Source organism: Pleurodeles waltl, chromosome 3_1 (assembly GCF_031143425.1).
Source record: "Pleurodeles waltl isolate 20211129_DDA chromosome 3_1, aPleWal1.hap1.20221129, whole genome shotgun sequence".
NCBI lineage: Eukaryota > Metazoa > Chordata > Amphibia > Caudata > Salamandridae > Pleurodeles > Pleurodeles waltl.
In genome coordinates this window covers 534929513-534952135 of record NC_090440.1, presented here as the reverse complement: position 1 = coordinate 534952135, position 22623 = coordinate 534929513, and the positions used below count along the sequence as shown (strand labels likewise).

At 43.0% G+C, this 22623-nt stretch overlaps 1 protein-coding gene across 1 annotated transcript in view; it reads right to left on the bottom strand.

Annotated features, from left to right (window-relative positions):
* Positions 1-22623, bottom strand: part of HACD3 (3-hydroxyacyl-CoA dehydratase 3) — a 159358-nt gene that overhangs the window by 71646 nt on the left and 65089 nt on the right. The window contains exons 2-3 of the mRNA XM_069222852.1: positions 19415-19457; positions 13842-13915 (exon numbers count right to left, since the gene is read on the bottom strand). Of these exons, the coding sequence (XP_069078953.1) occupies positions 13842-13915; positions 19415-19457 (117 nt within the window). The remainder of the gene's footprint in view (positions 1-13841; positions 13916-19414; positions 19458-22623) is intronic.

Below are 22623 nucleotides of genomic sequence, written 5' to 3'. Positions count from 1 at the left end.
GTGGTGGTCGTCTTTCAGCCTTTCAGCCTTTCTTACCTTGGCCATGTCTCTGAGTATTGCACACCTTGTGCTTTTGGGCACTCCAGTGATGTTGCAGCTCTGAAATATGGCCAAACTGGTGGCAAGTGGCATCGTGGCAGCTGCACGCTTGACTTTTCTCAGTTCATGGGCAGTTATTTTGCGCCTTGGTTTTTCCACACGCTTCTTGCGACCCTGTTGACTATTTTGAATGAAACGCTTGATTGTTCGATGATCACGCTTCAGAAGCTTTGCAATTTTAAGAGTGCTGCATCCCTCTGCAAGATATCTCACTATTTTTGACTTTTCTGAGCCCGTCAAGTCCTTCTTTTGACCCATTTTGCCAAAGGAAAGGAAGTTGCCTAATAATTATGCACACCTGATATAGGGTGTTGATGTCATTAGACCACACCCCTTCTCATTACAGAGATGCACATCACCTAATATGCTTAATTGGTAGTAGGCTTTCGAGCCTATACAGCTTGGAGTAAGACAACATGCATAAAGAGGATGATGTGGTCAAAATACTCATTTGCCTAATAATTCTGCACTCCCTGTAGGAAATCCGTCTTAGTCACCTCATACTTTTTGCCTTTTGCTGGACACTGTTTTTGCTGGTGGCATATTCCTTACAAGTTTAACTTACCTGGACAACCGTAGTATATGGTACCACATGTGCCCAGGACCTGGAAGTTAAATGCCACTAGTGGACTGCAGCACCTATTGGGTAATCCACTATATTAGTAGTGCAAGCATGGCTTCAGGCCCATCATGTGTAGCCTTACAGTAGAAGTGTAAAAAATGCAACTCAACATATCAAAATATATGCTTCTCGGTGGGTCAAAACCTCCCTTCAAATATTACGAAGCCACCCTTATATAGCTATTGTAGTCTATAATGCAGGGTGCACAGTATTTGAAAGTAAGACATTTGGAAATTTAATGTTAGCAGAGACTAGCACCCAAAAGCTACTTTTCATGGTGGCAGGCCAAGATGTCCTACGTAAAAACAGAGTAAGGATTTTACAAATTCTAATATTCTCGGGAATGGGACTAGGTAGACAAATAATTAAACAACTATTTTTAATAATTATTAGAAAAACAATTAAATGGTGAAGTTGGATTTTTAATAAATATTAAGGAACAGTAACTTTTAGAAAGTTACTTTTCCATGCCTGAAGTTACTGACGGCTAAAGTTGCATTTGCTCTCCCATTCCGACAGCCAGTAATTAGCTGAATGGGTGTAAAATGCTTCCAAGGAACAACCAATAGGCTGGCCTGAATGGGCAGAGATGACTCCTTTGTACCTCACTGAATATGCAGGTACAGTGGCGGCCTCAAACTGGATTTTGATGTTAGGTGTAGGAAATCATAAGTATTACCAAAGTACATTTCCGACAGGCACCCCCAGCCCTCAGAGCCCACGTTTAAGCGGTTGAAGACTTTCGCCATCTTGAAAATGGCAAGTGCGTATGGTTTGCTCTGGAATGTTTACCCCATTAGTTAGGGCACTGGTAGAGGTACTTCCCAGGAATCATTCCCAACCACTAGAGCTCATGACAGGCATAAGTGTGGCACCTCCAAACACACATTTTAGAACACTCCTGGACCTAAGGAAGAACAGAAAATAACTAGACCTACTATCTGTGACCTAAAAGGTGCCCTGAAGGACTTCTCCCTCTTGTGCCCAGGACAAAGAAGTGGACAACGGTCAGTTGGTTGATCTTCTGTGTGACTTCAGGGAGACGACAAGCTACAAGAGACCTTTCCTTCAACTACCCAGTAGCAACTTGGCCTGGACTGGACCATGCCTCTGCCAGCCACATTCTAAGTCTTAAAGTGCCTTTTCAGAGGTCTGGGGGGCTCTAGAAGTGTACTCCTGTGGTGAAGTAGAACTTTTTTTCCTGCTCTGAGCTTTCCTATCAAAAGTCAACGGCTTCACTGAGTTCTCATCAAGTGGCTATCCAACTACATGGAGTACTCTTCATCAAAAGCCTCCTGCCTTGCCCCACTGAGGGTTTTATACTTCCATTTCAGTGACTAAGTCCAAAAGCAGAATTTCCGCCCGGACTGAACCTGGTTCAAGTATCCAACACACATTTCACCTCTGTGGGCCTTAACTTGCACCTAGGTACTGGTAGAGCAAAACCAGATACCCGTGGTTGCCGCTTACCGCTTTTTCACATTTAAACTTTAAAAACTCATGACTCGGGGTTCCCTTATTGGATATCCGGCTTTCCTGTGTCATTTAATTTATTAAAATGCACGTATTTTCCTCAGTTGGTTTATGATTTTTCTTGTGTTCTATTTGGACTTTATTATTATTTTGGTACTGCAAAAATATGTTATACTTTGCCTCTACTTCAAGACTGTCTGTTCTGTGCCATAGCTACCAGGGGGGCTGAGCTCAGGTTCATTTAGTGAGCTTAAGGGTTCACCCTGGCAAGGGTTGTGATAGTTCCTTGAGACAGATAGTTGTCCACCCCAAATAATATTCAAATTTTTTACACAAAGCAAACTTTGGCTATGCCAATGGTTTTATTTATGTTGTACAGCATCCGCAATGCTGTGCAGCATGGTTAAAAAAATAATAAGAAATAAATAAACCTACAACACAGCCGACTGCATCATTTTGCAGCACTTACAAAATGACAAGCATATTATCTTTTTTGTTGTTGTTTACCAATCCAAGTTTGATTGTTAAACACATAGAAAGAAAAGGAGTGGTAGGGAGTGGGTCAAAGCAACATGGATGTAGGGAGCAACACAGAAGGGCAAAATCACATAGGGTGGTATTTGTGAAGCAAAGGGAGTGTGGACTTACGCAACAAAGGGGGGAAGCAACATGCACACCTGGGTGGTGGAAGCAACACTGAGCACTTGGAGAGGCAAAGCAAACAGATAGCGGACAATGTGGAGCGGCAGGGAAGCAAACAGATGGGAGCGAGAGCACAATGCGGAGCTTGAGGGGGGGAACAAGGGACGAGAAAGCAACAAGCAGGAGAAGTACATTGAGGGCAAGTGCATCACGATGGGCGCGTGGGACAGACAGAAGCACACAGGCAAAGAAGGAGCTACATGACAGCAGCAGAGGCGGGGGATTGCACACAAGGGAGTCAGCTAGAAAAAATATGCACTCAGTCTGCTTAAACAAAAAGAAAAAAGTACCACTTAAAAACTTAGCAGTGAAAGGACACAAGTAAAGCATCCATACTATAGGAGAGAACATATGAACAAAGAGTAAGCAAAGTCCACAAAAGCTAACAAACAAATGGGTGGGTTCATCCCTCTGTAAGCTGACAACATATCTCACAAACCGAGAATGTATGCTCCTTCTAGGAAGCGAGACCTAAAAAGGGAAAAACAGCATAGGGGGAAGAAGGAAAACGAAGGAAGAATTGGCAAGAGAGAAGAAATGTGATGTTGCAGAAAGGTGGGGGTAAGGAGAGACAGATGAAAGACAGACATAAGACCAGCAGAGGAAAGAAGCAGAGCAAGTAAGAGAAAGAGAAAACTACAGCGAGGCCACAGGATGAGAGGAAGAGAGAAGGAGAGAGAGAGAAGGGGAGGTGAGAGGAAATGAGGGAGTGAAAGACTAAGGGAAAGGAAAACTACAAAGCAGGGAAAAAGACGAGAACAATTTTGAGACAGGTGTGCGATGGAGGGACATGGGGAAAAAAACAGGGAAAAAAACAAAGGTCTGGGGAGAAGGCAAAGCCATTACAGAGTATCAAGTGACAGAGACGGAGACAATATTTCCAAAGATTGGGTGATTAAAACTGTCAATGTGCTTGGATCAGAATGCACTCCTTGCCAGCACCATGCCAAGCGCCAACATCTGTGTATTCATTTTAAAGTGATTCTGGTGTGGCACCACCGCTAGCAGGCTGTGTAATGGAGCCATCCACTTCCAGCCCCAGTACGTGGGGCATTGTAGTTAGCACCATCTGCCAATACTTCACTAGCGATGAGCAGGTCCACATCATACATATACACATATATATATATACATATATATATATATATATATATATATATGCATATATATATATAAGTTAGAAATGGGGTCTTTGGTTGGCAGTCAGGTTACCCCCTGTCCAAGCAAGGACCCTCACTCTAGTCAGGGTAAAGGAGAATCACCCTCAGTTAACCCCCGCTCACCCCCTTGGTAGCTTGGCACAAGCAGACAGCTTAAGTTCAGAGCCTAGGTGTAAAGTATTTGTACCAACACACACAGTAACTCAGTGAAAACACTACAAAATGACAACACAGGTTTAGAAAAATAGGAAATATTTATCTAAACAAAACAAGACCAAAACGACAAAAGAAATCCAACATACACAAATCAAGTTATTAATTAAAAAGCAAAAAAGAGTCTTAAATCCTTAGAAAACAGTAAAAACACTGTTAGCGTTGAAAAGAACCTGGGTAGCGTAAAAATAATACACACATGCGAGTGTGCATTGGAAAAGGCTAGCGATGTGTCAATTTCTCACCCGCAAGCGAGACCGTGCATTATTTCTCCTCCTCTGGTCGGGTCGGCGTGCATCGTTTTCCCTCTCCGCAGGAGAGCGATGCATAGATCCGTGCAAGCACTCTGGTCCGGGCAGGCTTTGCGTTGTTTTTCCACACACAGCGAAGTTTGCGTCAAAAATCCTGCCGCACGTTATCAGCAAAACAGCACTATGTGGGTTGCGACGTTATCAGCCTCCGTCAGCGGGTAATACGCGTCGTTTCTCCAGCTGCGTGCGTCGATCTTCCAGCCGCGATGCCAGTGGAGCGTCGATTTCTGCCGCGTCTCGGAAGGAGTGTCAATATTTTCCCCGCACGGCGGTCTGTGCGTGTATTTTCAGTCTTGGTCTGCCAGCTTCACCTTCCAAGGCCCCAGGAACTTGATAGGGTACCACTTGGCAGGGCAGGAGTCTCAGCAGAGAGTCCAGGTGCTGGCAGAAAAAGTCTTTGATGGCCCTGAGACTTCAACAACAGGAGGCAAGCTCAGGACAAGCCCTTGGAGATTCTTCACAAGCAGGAATGCACAACAAAGTCCAGTCTTTGTCCCCTCGCACAGGCAGAAGCAGCAACTGCAGGATAGCTCCACAAAGCACAGTCACAGACAGGGAAGCACTTCTCAGCTCTGAAGCCCTTCTCCAGGCAGAGGTTCCTCTTGGTGTCCAGAAGTGATCTTAAGTCTGTGGTTTTGGGTGCTCTTCTTATACCCATTTTGGCCTTTGAAGAAGGCTTACTGCAAAGGAAAGTCTCTATTGTTTGTGAAATCCTGCCTTGCCCAGGCCAGGCCCCAGACACACACCAAGAGGTTGGAGACTGCATTGTGTGAGGGCAGGCACAGCCCTTTCAGGTGTAAGTGACCAATCCTCCCCTCACTCCTAGCACAGATGGCTCATCAGGATATGCAGGCTACACCCCAGCTCCCTTTTGTGTCACTGTCTAGAGAGAGGTGCAAAACCCCAACTGTCAAACTAACCAAGACAGGGAATCCACAAACAGGCAGAGTCATTGAATGGTTTAAGCAAGAAAATGCCCACTTTCTAAAAGTGGCGTTTTCAAACACACAATCTCAAAACCAACTTGACTAAAAGATGTATTTTCAAATTGTGAGTTCAGAGAGCCCAAACTCCACATGTCTATCTGCTCCCAAAGGGAATATACGCTTTAATCATATTTAAAGGTAGCCCCCATGTTAACCTATGAGAGAGATAAGCCTTGCAGCAGTGAAAAAAGAATTTGGCAGTATTTCACTGTCAGGACATATAAAACACGTTAGTATATGTCCTACCTTAAACATACACTGCACCCTGCCCATGGGGCTACCTAGGGCCTACCTTAGGGGTGTCTTACATGTAAGAAAAGAAAAGGTTTAGGCCTGGCAAGTGGGTACACTTGCCAAGTCGAATTGGCAGCTAAAATCTGCACACAGACACTGCAGTGGCAGGTCTGAGGCATGATTACAAGACTATTCATGTGGGTGGCACAACCAGTGCTGCAGGCCCACTAGTAGCATTTGATTTACAGGCCCTAGGCACCCCTAATGCACCGTACTAGGGACTTACCAGTAAATCAAAATATGCCAATAATGGAAATCCAATCAACAATACAATTTACACAGACAGCTCAGAGTTCTAATGCCAACAACAACAGGTCAGAAAAAATAGGAGGCAGGAGGCAAAAAGATTGGAAATGACCCCGTAAAAGGAAACAAAGTTCCCAAAAAAATAAATAATAATAATAATAATTACATATATATATATATATATATATATATATATATATATATATATATATATATATATATATATATATATATACATACATATATATATATATATATATATATGGAAAATGCCACTTACCCAGTGTACATCTGTTCGTGGCATGAGACACTGCAGATTCACATGCTGTGTATTATCCTGCCATCTAGAGTTGGGCTCGGAGTGTTACAAGTTGTTTTTCTTCGAAGAAGTCTTCGAGTCACGGGACCGAGTGACTCCTCCCTTTCAGCTCCATTGCACATGGGCGTCGACTCCATCTTAGATTGTTTTCCCCGCAGAGGGTGAGGTAGGAGTTGTGAGTATACTAGAGGTGCCCATGCAATGGAGTAGTAATGTATGTACCTAATGTCTATTAAAACAATATTTATTTATTTACATATTTTCAATTTTCAATGCAACTAAAAACTGCTACAGGCTACCGGGGAGGTGGGAGGGCGCATGTGAATCTGCAGCGTCTCATGCCCCGAACAGATGTACACTGGGTAAGTGACATTTTCAGTTTGGTGGCATGTGTAGCTGCAGATACACATGCTGTGCATAGACTACCAAGCAGTAATCTCCCCAAAAAGCGGTGGTTTAGCCTGTAGGAGTTGAAGTTGTCTGAAATAATGTTCTTAATACAGCCTGTCCTACACGTCTACACAGTAATGCTTAGTAAATGTATGAGGCGTAGACCAGGTGGCTGCCTTACAAATTTCTGTCATTGGTATATTCCCAAGAAAAGCCATTGTAGCGCCTTTCTTTCTAGTGGAATGTGCTCTTGGTGTAATAGGTAATTCTCTTTTTGCTTTAATGTAGCAAGTTTGAATGCATTTAACTATCCATCTGGCAATGCCTTGTTTGGATATAGGGTTACCTGCATGAGGTTTTTGGAAAGCTACAAACAATTGTTTTGTTTTACGAAATTGTTTCGTTCTGTCAATGTAAAACATTGGTGCTCTTTTTATGTCTAATGTATGCAAGGCTCTTTCAGCTACTGAGTCTGGTTGTGGAAAGAAGACTGGGAGTTCCAAAGTTTGGTTTAGATGGAATGGTGATATGACCTTTGGTAAGAATTTTGGATTTGTACGGAGAACCACTTTATGTTTATGTATTTGTATAAAGGGTTCTTGAATAGTAAATGCTTGTATTTCACTCACTTTCTTTTCTAAGTGATGTGATAGCTATTAGAAAGGCTACTTTCCAAGTCAGATATTGGATTTGACAAGAATGCATGGGTTCGAATGGTGGGCCCATGAGTCGTGTTAATACAATATTAAGGTTCCACAAAGGTACTGGTGGTGTCCTTGGGGGTATGATTCTTTTTATTCCCTCCATAAATGCTTTAATGACTGGGATTCTAAAAAGTGACGTTGCATGTGTTATCTGCAGGTAGGCAGATATTGCAGTGAGATGGATCTTAATGGAAGACAATTCTAGATTAGACTTTTATAAGTGTAATAAATAGCTTACAATGTCCTTTGTGGAGGCATGTAGTGGTTGAATTTGATTAGTGTGGCAGTAGCAATCGAATCTTTTCCATTTGTCTGCGTAACAATGTCTTGTTGTAGGTTTTCTCGCTTGTTTAATGACCTCCATACACTCTTGTGTAAGATTTAAATGTCCGAATTCTAAGACTTCAGGAGCCAGATTGCTAGATTGAGCGATGCTGGATTCGGGTGTCTGATCTGTTTGTGTTGTGTTAACAGATCTGGTCTGTTTAGTAGTTTGATGTGGGGTACTACGAATAAGTCCAACAGTGTTGTGTACCACGGTTGGCGAGCCCAGGTTGGTGCTATGAGTATTAGTTTGAGTTTGTTTTGACCTAGTTTGTTGACTAGATAAGGAATGAGTGGGAGAGGGGGGAAAAGCGTAAGCAAATATCCCTGACCAGCTAATCCATAGAGCATTGCCCTTGGACTGAGGGTGTGGGTACCTGGATGCGAAGTTTTGGCATTTTCCGTTTTCTTTTGTTGCAAATAGGTCTATGTTTGGTGTTTCCCAGCGTTGGAAGTGATCCTGTAGGATCTGGGGATGTATTTCCCATTCGTGAGTTTGCTGGTGATCTCGACTGAGATTGTCAGCTAACTGATTCTGAATGCCTGGTATGTATTGTGCTATTGGGCGAATGTGGTTGTGAATTGCCCAATGCCAAATCCTTTGTGCTAAGAGACACAGTTGTGACGAGTGTGCCCCCCCCTTGTTTGTTGAGATAGTACATTGTTGTAATGTTGTCTGTCTTGACAAGAATGTGTTTGTGGGCTACTAGTGGTTGAACGCTTTTAATGCTAGAAAAACCGTTAGCAGTTCCAAGTGATTAATGTGAAGTAGTTTCTGTTGATTGTCCCATTGACCCTGTATGCTGTGATTGTTGAGGTGTGTTCCCCACCCAACCATGGAAGCATCTGTTGTGATAATATCTTGAAGCACTGGGTCTTGGAATGGCCGCCCTTTGTTTAAATTTATAGGGTTCCACCATTGAAGCAAGGAGTGTGTTTGGCGGTCTATTAACACTAGATCTTGAAGTTGACCCTGTGCTTGTGTCGATTGTTTTGCTAGGCACTGTTGTAAGGGCGGCATGTGTAATCTTGCATTTGGGACAATGGCTATGCATGAGGACATCATGCCTAGTAGTTTCATTACAAACCTTACCGTGTAGTGTTGGTTTGGTTGTATGCTTGATCTTACATTTTAGAACGATTGGACTCTTTGTGGACTTGGAGTGGCAATTGCTCTTTGTGTGTTGAGTGTTGCTCCCAAGTATTGTTGTATTTGGGATGGATGCAGATGTGATTTTTGGTAATTTATAGAGAACCCCAGTTTGTGTAGAGTTTCTATGACGTATCGCGTGTGAAGAAGACACTGTTGTTGATTGTTGGTTTTTATGAGCCAGTCGTCTAAATATGGGAATACGTGCATGTGCTGTCTCCTTATGTGAGCGGCTACTACTGCTAGGCATTTTGTGAACACCCTGGGGGCTGTTGTTATTCCGAACGGTAGCACTTTGAATAGATAGTATATGCCGTGCATTACAAACCTTAAGTGCTTTCTGTGAGAAGGATGGATGGGTATGTGGAAATACGCATCCTTGAGATCCAATGATGTCATGTATTCCTCCTTTTTTAATAAGGGAACTACGTCTTGAAGTGTTACCATGTGGAAATGATCTGATTTGATAAAGAGATTCAGTGTTCTGAGATCTAAGATAGGTTTTAACGTTATGTCCTTTTTTGGAATCAGGAAATATAGTGAGTAGGCACCTGTTCCTTTTTGATGTCTGGGTAAGAGCTCTATTGGTTGTTTTTGTAGCAGTGCTTGGACCTCTATTTGTAATAGGTCTAAGTGTTGTTGCAACAGTCTGTGCGTTTTGGGTGGCACATCTGGAGGGAATGTTGTGAATTCAATGCAATAACCATGTTGGATAATTGATAGGACCCATGCGTCTGTGGTAATGTGTGTTCAGTTTTGGTAGTATGTGGTTAGCCTCCCCCCACTGGTGACAAGTGTTGGGGTGTTGTGACATTGAAGTCACTGCTTGGTCTGGCTTGGTTGGTTGGAATTTTCCCCTTCCTTTTGGGAATTGTCCTCTATAGGAACCACAAAACCCTCCCCTTTGGAATTGTGATTGATAGGTGGGTCTGGTTTGAGAGGTGGAAGTCTCAGATATTTGATGCCGAAACCCTCCTCTGAATTGTGGTTTTCTAAAGGTGCCTCAGACTTGTGGGGAATAGAGCGCGCCCATGGCTTTGGCCGTGTCCGTGTAGTTTTTAATTTTATCAATGGCTGTATCAACTTCTGGCCCAAACAACTGTTGTTGATTAAATGGCATATTTAACACCGCTTGTTGAATCTCTGGCTTGAACCCAGAACTTCGCAGCCATGCATGTCTGCGAATGGCTACAGCTGTGTTGACAGTCCGTGCTGCTGTGTCTGCCGAGTCTAGTGCGGACCTTATCTGGTTGTTAGATATGGCCTGTCCTTCCTCCACTACTTGCTGGGAAAGTTTTTGATGTTCTTTGGGCAAGTGCTGTATGATGTCTTGCATCTCGTCCCAGTGTGCCCTGTCATAGCGTGCAAGTAGGGCTTGTGAATTCGCAATTCGCCATTGATTGGCTGCTTGTGATGCCACTTGCTTGCCTGCAGCGTCAAATTTTCTACTTTCTTTGTCAGGTGGTGGAGCATCTCCTGACGATTGAGAGTTTGCTCTTTTCCTTGCTGCCCCTACAACCACTGAGTCCGGTGTGAGCTGCTGTGTTATGAACACAGGATCTGTTGGGGGTGATTTGTACTTTTTTTCAACTCTAGGCGTGATAGCTCTTCCCTTTACAGGCTCCTGGAAGACCTGTTGCACGTGCTTGAGCATGCCCAGGAGCATCGGCAGACTCTGATAGGAAGCGTGGGTGGATGCCAGAGTGTTAAAAAGGAAGTCATCCTCCACTGGCTCTGTGTGCATTGCTACGTTGTGGAACGTAGCTGCCCTGGATAGTACCTGCGTATATGCAGTACTGTCTTCTGGTGGTGACGGCTTTGTTGGATAACATTCTGGACTGTTATCCGATACTGGTGGATCATATAAGTCCCATGCATCAGCATCATCCTGTGCCATCCCAGTATGTGTGGGTGACTTCATTATAGGTGTTCCCACTGGTGACAATTGTGGTGAGTGCGGTGGGGACGGTTGTGGTGAGACCATTGGTGGTGGAGATTTGTCTCTAACCACTTTTGCCTTAGGTTGCATTTCTGTTTCCTGAAATGCAAGCTTCCTTTTCAATTTGAGTGGAAGTAAAGTCTGTATCTTGCCAGTCTCTTTTTGGACATGTAACCTCCGTTGTGTATGGTCAGGTTCTTCCATACCTCGGTGTCGAAATCGTTCGGTGCCGGATTCTCGATCGGAGTCGGAAGTCTTTGGCAACTCCTTGGCCTTTTTTGGTGCCGATGTTTGGTCACCTTCCTTTCGGTGGGTTGAGCCATGGCCTGCTGGCGGTGGCGTCCCCATGGCCTTAAGTGTTTTTGTATGAACCTGACTTTGGGACAGGGCAGGTTTACTCACGGTTCGTTGCACCGTCGAGGGTCGTTCACTTTCGGATTCATCCGAGTCCATCTCTTGGATGGAGATACTTTCCTCCTCTTCGACGTCGAGCTGTTCTTTCGTTTTCGACGCCATTTGAAGTCTTCTTGAGCGTCGATCCCTCAAGGTCTTTTTCGATCGAAACGCTCTGCAAGCTTCACAGGTATCCTCTCTGTGCTCGGGTGACAAACACAGGTTACAGACCCGGTGCTGGTCTGTATAAGGATACTTTGCGTGCCACTTAGGACAGGAACGGAAGGGGGTCCGGTCCATTAGTCTGGAACGACGGGTGTGGTCGGGACGACCAGTCCTCGGTGAAGATTGGAAGCCCCGAAGGGCCGCTGAAGCGGTCTTGATGTCGGTGCCGATACACTAACACTAACCCGGTACCGAGCGATAACAATACCGTCGAATTTTTGATACTATAGCTAACTTTCCCGATTCGAAATACGGTGCGAAGAGGAACACGTCTGAACCCGATGGCGGAAAGAAAACAATCTAAGATGGAGTCGACGCCCATGCGCAATGGAGCCGAAAGGGAGGAGTCACTCGGTCCAGTGACTCGAAAAGACTTCTTCGAAGAAAAACAACTTGTAATACTCCGAGCCCAACACTAGATGGCAGGATAATGCACAGCAGCTACATATGCCACCAAACATATATATATATATATATATACACACATATTTATTTAAAAATCAGTAGAAAGGAGCCTGCATCTGCCACAAGTAGGTGTACTGGCTGGGTAAATGTTAGTCAGCCTGGCCCGTCTCTGCTAGGTCAATGTCAATAGTGAACTAGTATGAGTTTAAATCTGGCATTAGGGGAAATCTGTCTGACTTGTTCACCGTCTCTCTTTCACACAATCTAAACCCCCAGTGCTCTCTAGCTTGGCCACTTGAAAACCCCTTATCCACCACCAAAGGTGTATACAGGTGTATTATTAAGGGTCTACACCACACCAACCCCAACAACTGTTTCACAATTACATATTCTTGAGGTTTATCTGGGAACGTGTGGCAGATACCCCACGATACATGCACTAGTGTGGCATAGTGTAAGAACTGTGCAGGACCCAACAGAAACTGCTCCTGCGTGAATGAAAGAAATCTATTGTTTACCTGCATAAATGTAATCTCTGGTGTCTATTAGCCTTTCTGCCCCTTGAGGGGTGCAAATAAGGGTAGTTGCCCCAATGCACTCTTCAGGGGGCAGAAAGTCTATTTTTGGGGTCGGGGCATGGCCATGCCAATAATGGGCAGCCCCACCCCTGTGCTTTTTTTCCCCACTGGTGTCTAGTGCACTTTCTGCCCGCTCCCTCCCCATGGGGTGGGGCAGAAGGACTGTTACTATATTTCTGGGAGGATGGGGCAAGGCCATGTCCACACTGGGCTGTCCCCACTATATTTAGTCTTTTTAATTTTATTTTATTTTTTACTCTGGTGACTGCATTCCCGCTTCACTCCCCTAACAGAGGTGACTATCCCTATAGCCCCCCCAAAACCGAAAGATACATTTCAAATGGGTGCTTCAGAGGTGCACACGCCCTTGCTTAAGGGGCTGCCTCCCTATCCCTGGTGCTTAATGGGCATCATTTTTCTGTGGTGATCCACAAACAAGTATCCACTGGGCAGAGTCACAATTGGAAAGGGGAGATTTTCCCCTTTCCATTTATTCCTCCGCCGAGAGAATCAGTGCCTGGGGGGGATGGGTGCTGAGATATGTCCCCCGAGCACTAATTCAGTGAAAGTAACACAAGCCCATCAGCTCATTATACTTTCACTTTTACTGCAATTATGTCAGCGTGCCAATTGTCATTACAGAAAAAAAAAGAAGAAAAAAAACCACTCAGGTAGCTTGGGAAGCTTTTCTGGAGTAGCCTGAGCTAAAAGTAAAATAAATGGCTTCCTCTGGTACAGAGGTGCCTTCATATACCTCCCCAGTGTCTGCCAATGGAAGATGCAGTTGGGGGTGTCAGCACATGGGTTAAGGAAAAATATTTCGAGGGTTATAAATCAGAGTAATCATATAAAGCAGAGCTCAGTATTTTTCAGAGGTTAGCCCTCAGCATGTAAAACGTTAAACCAAGTCATAGATGGCATTAGAGCCAGAGTGACTCTCACATCAAGCCTGGCAGTCTAGTTGGCTGCAAAAATGTTGAAACTTGGGTGGCACAATATTCGATACACCCATTTTGCAGCAAACAATTCCAACTGATCCGGATGAGGAGTGCTTCACTCATGTTACAGCTTTCACATCTATCACAGTGCAGGTGATTAGCTGGTATTGTCTATCCTGATTATCTGCCACAAAAATAATTGGATGTTGTTATGCATGTCTAAAAAAATACATTGTAAAAAAGCAAAAAGAATGTCCGCAACTTTGTTCTCCACATACAGCATAGAATTCGACAATGTCCATCAAAAGGTATAATAATGGTCTCCTTTTTCTAAGAACATTGACTTGGTCTGAAAGCAAAACAATCCTACCTGAGGCTTTACAGGTTCAAGAAAATCAAGTTTAAATTCATAGGTATTGTCCCCTTTGGCACCGTGACCCTGAGCTAAGAGAGAAGAAGAAATGAATTAGACTATTCGGCGTGCCAAGGTACATTCAACAAATATCACTGGAATTCAGTCCAAGAGAATAATAATAATTAAATAATGCAGTCCAAATATTCTGATTCAACTACAGCACAATCTCTTCAAACATCTATAATAAGTGCAACGTTTTAAATTATTCCAGACAATCACAAACATTGTTCATGCATCACACATCAAGAAATAAAATTCCCCTCCTGGTGGCTTGTTCTCAACACTAACAGCCACAAATAAAAACCTATAACACAAAAAATAGCAAATCTCTGAACACGGACAATGTACCTTTTCCCTGACTGAGGCATAAAACTTAAAAAGTTAGATTAAAGGCACTGATGTCTGGGTTGAGGTTTTATCACAAGTGGAACAGTTTCCACTGGAATACAAAATACAAAAGTGACCAGCCTTTAGGAAAAGAAGGTGTCCAGTTTATCATTCCTATGCTGAATCTTGCCGAGAAGAAGAGCCCAAGCAAGTTTCTTACCTAGGTCAGCTGGGACTTCAAAACAGTACTTTTCATGATATAGTAAAACTAGACAAACTAGCACTGATTCTTCGCAAAATTCTTAGATTCCGAGGATTCTCTAGGCTTCATATCAACTGAACTAAGTCTGAGCTATACCACCTCTCACAGATAACCAATCTTGTCCATTGCGAATTTCCCCTGAATGGTGCGATGGACCAGTCCAGTATTTGGATATCTATCTACATTGTGGCAAAGAACAGATAATACGGCTGAACTATGGTCCAGTTGTGGACAAAGTAGCCACACAGGTTTATCTTTTTCTGAACATACCCATCCCGCTCACCAACTCCTTTTTCACTTCACTGAAGAGTCTTTTAATGCAACTTATCTGGGCAGGCAGACAGTCCCGAATTGGGTGGGACGTTCTTGGACTCTCATACGAGCACAGTGGGTTCAGAGTTCCTCAATCCACATGTATTATTTAGCCTTGCAGTGTCAATCTATCTATCACGTAAATCCATGCCTCCCCTACTCCAAACCTAAAATGGACCAGGTTACCCCAACACCACAGGGCTTGCTACTTCCTGCTGGGCTTCCACTGGACCTGACAGATATCAAAACCCTATCTACCACCAGCTGGGCTTGGTGGAAGCTTAATCAGATCTTGGGTTGTGGGCTTCGATATTCCCCTTAATTACCTTTGGCAAACAATCACTGGCTTCCCATAACAAAGGGGAAATTAGTCCAGCGCAACATGTCTTGCATATTTTTGGAGTCCTTTTCCCAGTTGGACATGTCTTCTCGCCAATAAGATGTTAGGTTTACTAACGCCACTCACATGGACCATTCCGTGCTGCGACGCCTCCACAGTGCCCTGCGGGGCAAGATTTCATTATATCCGTTGGCCCCAGAAGAGTTAACCCCACTGACATTAGTGATTACAGGCATGGATGGGGGCAGACTAATTTCATAACTGTACCGCAACTGTGTAGCCTTCCTCCTGACACGTGATAGGAAACTAAGTTGCAATTGGGAAATTAATTTAGGGTGCTCCTTGACGACATGATTTGGTATGACTGCTGCGCCCAAACACACATCACCCTACCACTGCCATAAGCTTATACATTTCTATGCAGAGCCTACGTCACGCCCAACACATCGGCGGGGTTCAACCCCATGAGATCCTCTAACCGCTCTAAGTGTCATTCTGTTGGAGCTGACTTTAGCCATATGATGTAGACATTCGGTCATGTTGAATGTTTCTGGAGAGATGTATTCAACTGGTTAGCCTTGATGATAAGCACCACTCTTGAAAGTGATCAGTTATTAGTATTCCTGGGCTCTGTTCAAGACACACCAAAAAATCTACCACGATTCACTGCTATTGCGCTACTAATGGCCAAACGCGAGATCGTTTTCTGCTGGGGGAGAAGGAGCTTGTCCAATGTTAAGGCCTGGTTAAAGAGTTTAATGTAATGTGACACCACCAGTGAACTGTATGCCTCACTCCAACCTCAAGACCAAAGGACATCTGGCAGCCACTGCCAGACTACCTGCAGACCTCGGAGTCTTAAGAGTTAGACTCCTGAATTTGAGTGTTACTCTTATATGTCCCTAGTGGACCTTATGGACCTCAGCTCGCAAACACTTGCGGTGACCTAGTTTACTGGCCTCATTAATTCGACTGTTAGTTGCACTTTCCTTCCTTGTGTTGTTACTATCACACCACTCGCGGTTTCTCATGTCTTCTACAATGTACCGTTATGCACCATGAAATGTAGTTCTCCCCGTGTTCGGGTTGTTGATGTTCTGTATACGGCATGACGAAAATTATAACATTTTAAATAAAAAGTAGAACCACAGAAAACACTTGTTCAGCTTACAAACATCTCTGTCCATATTTCTTTGATCCTTAAAAACTATTTTGAATAACTTTTGCCAATTTTAAGCAGAGAATTAATTAGTATGGGGGTCCAAGTACTGTGAGCAGCTCCTCAAGATACCTCAGCTTAGGGAATCAGCATTAACTATTGAGGCTAACACAGTCTCCAAGTACTTTGCGATGATGAAGCGATATCCACTGCAGGATAGGTCCAAATTTGCAACAATCACAATACAGAGCCAATATTGTCCCTTCCTCTATGTACTCCAATCCAAACTTGTCATGCACGGAAAAAGAAGTGGGTAAATTGGTAGTCTCAAATGCTATCTGCAGAAACTATTTCTCTCCACCTGCTGAGATTGAAAGAGCACTATTCAGCAGGCCCCTAAATAACATCCAAAACAGACTCTAACCTCTATGGCTTCACGAACTGTGGAAATGATTAGCCTATCATAAAAGCAAAACTAAACACAGACACACAATTTGTGTGAATGTTAGTCTTCGGTCCAAGTTCAAGTGGGACCAATTCATTAACTCAAATATAATTCCCAGGTAAAGAGAAAGCCTTCGATCTTTTCAAAGTTATGTTTTTAACAGGTTTTGTTTCGCCTGCTAATTTTTAGGTCCACAAAGTATTATCAAGTGTAATCTCTCTAAGACCTATGTATCCCTCAATCAGTAGCAGAGTCACTGGAGGCTCTAGATATTAAAACATTAAAATGTGGATGAGCTCCCTTTCTAGGTCTCTTCAGAGTCCCTCTTTAATGACGTCTCCAATTCAATGGTGTATAAGGGTGCCAACATGCACTCTTGATGCACGCTCCTCAAAGGCTGGAAACTTTTATTATATTTTCCTTTTATACCATATCGAATACTGACAGAGGGGCTTTTTGTATGCAATTATATCCAGATCGAGATCCACCTTCTTTAAAATATGCCAAATCTAGATGCGTTGGGTCTTTCCGCAACATACTAACAAAGCCACAAACTCAAGCAGTTATTGACTAGCTGTAAACAATGTTTAGAGTCGTACTGAGTGCTGTAAGTACAGTTTTATTCATATGCCATTCCTGGAACCAATGAATTAAAATCATCTCCACTTTTCTCATGAAACTGCCTATAAAGGAAGAGTCTATAAAGGAAATTGGGTGACAGCTCTTAGAGTTTTCTCTGTTACTCTTTTTGTAGACCGATAAAGTTTCCTTGATCACTCTTCAGGAAGACAGATAAGATAGACTATCTGCATAATTTGTAGGCAGTTCTTCTCAGAACACTACTTGCAACATCTATAAGTAAGAAAGATCGTAAATTCTTGTTGATTTTAAAAATAATCTAAAGGAACCCCACCCTTGCCCACAACTTTACAATATGAGCTCTGTCTGATATCTTCTGCGTCTATATCAATGTTTGTTCGTCCTCTGGCACCACTAGAGTGCTGCATAATTCCCTGAAACTTGCGACCTGTTTGATGGCTAATATTATTAACTTCCAACAAATGAGCTCTAGCTGCCTGGGGCCATGCCAAAATGCTGTGCTATCTGTGACCAACTTGAACAAGCCCATATGATGAAAGTCGTCTTTCCAGAGAACTTTTCTCTAATACAGAACTAACCCAACCAATTCACTTGTGCTTCACGTTATGGATTAATCTTTAAGCTGACCCATTCGACTTCCTACAGGTGTGATCACACAATATTGTTTGGGTGCTCATGCTTTCATCTCTGATGGCATACATAACATAAGTTATAATAATTTCACGTTTTTATATGCTAACGTTATGAACTTATTTGATTCACCCTTATCCAAGAAAATGTATACTCATATCAAAGCAGTGACCACAACTGCTTTTGCTGCCGGGATCTATTTTAGTCCATTACAGTCACCTCCCTCCAGTGGTGATGTTTTGCCATCTAGGGATTATCAACTATTTCTCAGGAAACAACTGATAACCAGAAAGAGTACATGTCAGTGGTTAAGATCACTTGTCTACTTTAAAGTCACTGGCTTACAGGTAATGGGTTTGTTCCTCGTAACAGGAGCACCTGTCCCCCTGGTCTTTATAGGTACCCATTGTTAATTTCCCTAAAAATAACACTAGACTTGGAGTCATCTCAGCCAAGCAATTTGCAAAGCAAACAGGCCTCACCTTTGGGACCTATTGGATGTAAAGACTTTGAATTTGTTAAAATTTGTAAACTGTTTGCTTTAGTGAAGTTCCCTATTGTAATTGAATTTTACTAAGTATTGGTTTTCCAATGCTTGTAAGGGCTGAGTCGCATGTGTGTGTCCAGTGAGTTCTGGTTACAAGAAAATTTTCTTAATTCAGAGCTCTGGAACTGAAGCTGAAGTTCCAGAGAAGTGAGAGTCAGTAGGCCATAAGAGTGTTCAGATTACATTCTCATTCAATCTTTTACCTCCCACCACTGTACAAAGTGAAGGTTACACAGAAAATGTGGGACAGTTTTTAGACCTGGGAAAAAGAGGTTAGAAAAAGGTCCATGAGAGGCCAGGAATATGGAGAAAAAAAAAAAAAAAAAAAAAAAAAAAACAGCCTTGAAACTGAAAGAATATAGCGACGTTAAAAGTGAGAGACGGAATTTAGAATGACTACAAATAAAATGTATCGGTCAGAAAATGACATACGACAGGGGACTAAATAAGACAAAATGTTGGAGAATATTTTGGACAGTATTCCACCTTATGTTCCCGTCCAATCTAATGCTCCAGTGCAACATGTTAACGTTAATATCCCTAGTCCCTTTCCTCATGTTACAATTCCTCCTCCCCCTGGATCTGCCCCTCATTTCCCCAATGTCATATCAGGCAGTTCAGCTGCTATGGGAAACACCAATGCCCCAGAATAAGAGCAGGTACAACTCAATTTACTGGCCACAGCTACAAACATTGTTCTGCCTGAAAACTAGAGGTTATGCAATCTGTATTTGTGCTAGCAACAGACACTAAAGGTGTGTCTTGTCCAGATCATGAACAACCTTCCACATCACTATGGATATGTGTGACTGATACTGGGGACACCAGTATTAGAACGTCATACACTGTTCTTCACAACACATTCTCTTTGCTCATGTGGTATGGTTACAGCACACCGATACCAACCTTTAAAATGCAGGACATTGTCTTTAATGCTGATATTTGGATTCTGCAAGAAATGAAAAAGAAAAGTAATGACATATTAGCTCCTTGTAGGAAAAAGAAAACAAAATGTCAGAAAAATGTCTTCCTCGCACTATTCCCCCCACCCACTTCAAATCACCCCCACACATGCACACAGATTTCTGTCAACTAGACATCAATTTCACATTTCTCCTAGGAATTCACAGAGATAAACTGCTGGTATGCACTGCCCATATCCCACTCCTCCACCATTATCCACCGGTTCCAATGCTCCAGGTTTAGATTTCCAGCAACATCACCACAATTGTGAAAATATTCCTGGGCAGAGAAGTGATCATATGGTTAGGGAGAAAAAGACATTAATTCGGCCAACATTCCTTAAGTATTTCCCAACATATGCCATTCTGCCACACTGTTTCTTGTGGTTTCTTGCAGTGCAGCATGCAATTTGAACTGATAGTGCTTTAGGAACTCTGCACTGTGATGTCAAAAATGTGCATACTCTCCAGAAACATTATCAATGTTTCCCTAAACTAATTCGCCCCATTCCATATCGCTTGGTTCTTTGGCCCAACACCCTTGATAACATCCTATATATGCATTAAGGGTTGACGATAATCGTGGGGAATGCATTTTCCTACAATTCAGTGGGGAAGAGTCCATTTACTTACTTAATGCAACACTAGTACAGTATGATTTTGTCCCTCATAAAAACGCAATACTGAGTAGGCATATAAATAAGCTGAAAGCTAAATACCCAATATTGATAATACTGTTAATTTTCCCAAAGTGCATACATTTAATTTGCTATGGACATTTTCTAATCCTCCCCTTGTATTGCAAGCAAGGTGACACTTTCTGCAATGCTAGAAAGGTCTTCCATAGTAGCACTAGAAAACTGCATGTAACTTTAGGGGATTCTGTTACTATTAGGGTGTGCCGCAGATATAACATCCCTTGCTTCAAGGTGAATCAACTATCACCCATGACACCTACAGTAGGGTGTTGCTGATCTTGAGACATGGCACTTGGTAAATGTCCTAAAAGGACGCTCTGCTCCAATCACAACATAATTGGTCAATAGAAGAAGATTGATTGATCACATGAGCTCATATAGACCATTCTCCACAATTTGGTGGCTCCTGAAACCTATGGCAAGTCACTGCTCAGAGACACTGAGCTGAATCTTCTTGGTGAACTCTAATGAACTTTGCAGATGTGTCCTGCTGCATGAGGGCCAATCAGGCGAGGTTTCTTTGACCTGCAGGCACAAGCTACAGCAGTGACATCAGCACAGAGGAGTGTTGAATTAGAAAGCAACTGATCCGGTTGCTTTAGGGCATGGGTACTCACAAACATTTTTCCGGGGGCCAACGTTTTTGGTCTATGATGTGACGAGGGCCGCATTGATGCCCGCAATGTGGCACTCAGAAGGAGAAAGTTCCAGGGAGTGGTGCCAGAAAAGTGGGTGTAGTGGAAGCTAAACACATAACCCCATTTTATCAAATTGTGTGATCCTAGGCAATTGTTTTGTTCCACTTCCCCTTTTTTCTTCAAAAGCATGTCAAAATACATGACCTCAAGATGTGGAATGTGCAAAACCTTCCCCTGTGTTTGATTTAATAAACTATAATATTTGTGTATAACAGGAACCCAACCCACAGGGTGCACTTAACAGCTGACATGCATCTTAGCTCACTATTGACACTGTTGTCAGGCTGGAAAAACGAATGTAAATTCATGTTAAAAAACTTACTTAAAAAAAAAAATCTCAATGTACTGATAAAATGTGATGTACGAAGGTGGAACGTTTTTATTTGTTAATGAAATACGCTTTCTGAATTTTGAGTGGATTTAATCATATTTTTACAATATTGCTTTAAAAATAAAGGTGTTTCTAAAGATGTGCTGGATAACCTAGTTACTTCCTTTCTTTCATTTCAGTTAACCTTTACATAAATGCTTGCTTGTTTATTTAATTTCTTGCTTAATGTTTGCACTGATTCAGCCCACTGCTGTTTTTGGGGGCCGCATGTAAAGGTCAGGGGGGCCGCATGCGGCCCGGGCCGTACTTTGAGTATCAATGCTTTAGGGGCACGTGAACAGTGACACTGGGAGGAGTTAGCAAAGCACCATTCACTTCAATGGCTGTGGCAGGACGATGATGACAAGGAGGGAGTGGGTGGCAACAGTTTGCTGATTATTACAGGGGGAAGGCTGCAGGAGGTGTGCAGGGCGCTGTACTCCTGGAAGTAACACATACTTAATCCTGTATTTGATTTCCCTTTGAAAAACATATTATGGCGCAGAGCATGACAGAGTGCTCCTTATCTTGACTCTGTAGAGGCTCAAGAGAAGGAAGGATCCAGCTGCAGACAACAACTGCACTAGTGGACTAAGAGGTAAGTGTGCAGTTAAGCTTCTGCATCAAGGGCTTGTCAACGCCCCCCACCCAAACCCCTTGTGCCTTAGCAGCTACAAGGGGGTGGGGTTCTTGATGGCCCTCTTCTGTCTGCAGCGAGGCAGACAAAAGCTCATAATGAACCTGGGAGGGTGAGTGAGTGAAAGCAAGGATTGGTGGATGGATGAAGTGGTGGATGGATAGATGCATGGATGAATAAGTGAAAGGATGGATACAAGAATGGAAGAGTGAAAGGGAGGAGGGTGAATGGATAGGTGAAAGGTTGAATGGATGGAGGAGTGAAAGGATGGATTGATGAGAAAGGATGGAAGAATGAGTGAAAGGATGGAAGAATGAGTGAAAGGATGGATGAGTGGAAGTGTAAAAGGATAGATGGATAGAAGTGTAAAGAATAGGATGAGTGGATGAAGTGAATATATGGGTGGATGAGCAGAAGGATGGATGCGTGAAAGGATGTAATGATGGATGAGTAAAACAATAGCTCGAGGAGTGAAAGGCAAAGTAGATGTACGTCTGGATGAAAGGATAGATGAGTAAAAGGGTGAACTTATGGATGAATAGATGGTTGAGTGAAAGGATGGATGGCTGACTGAAAGAGTAAACGGATGGCTGTATGAGTGGATGATTAGGTGTAAGGATGGATGGCTGAGTGAAAGGGTGGATAGATGGATTAGCCAAAGGGAGGATGATGGATGGATGGCGTGAAAGGATGGATAGATGGAGTGAAAGGGTGGATTCGGGTCAAGCAACAAACTGAGGTAACTAGTGA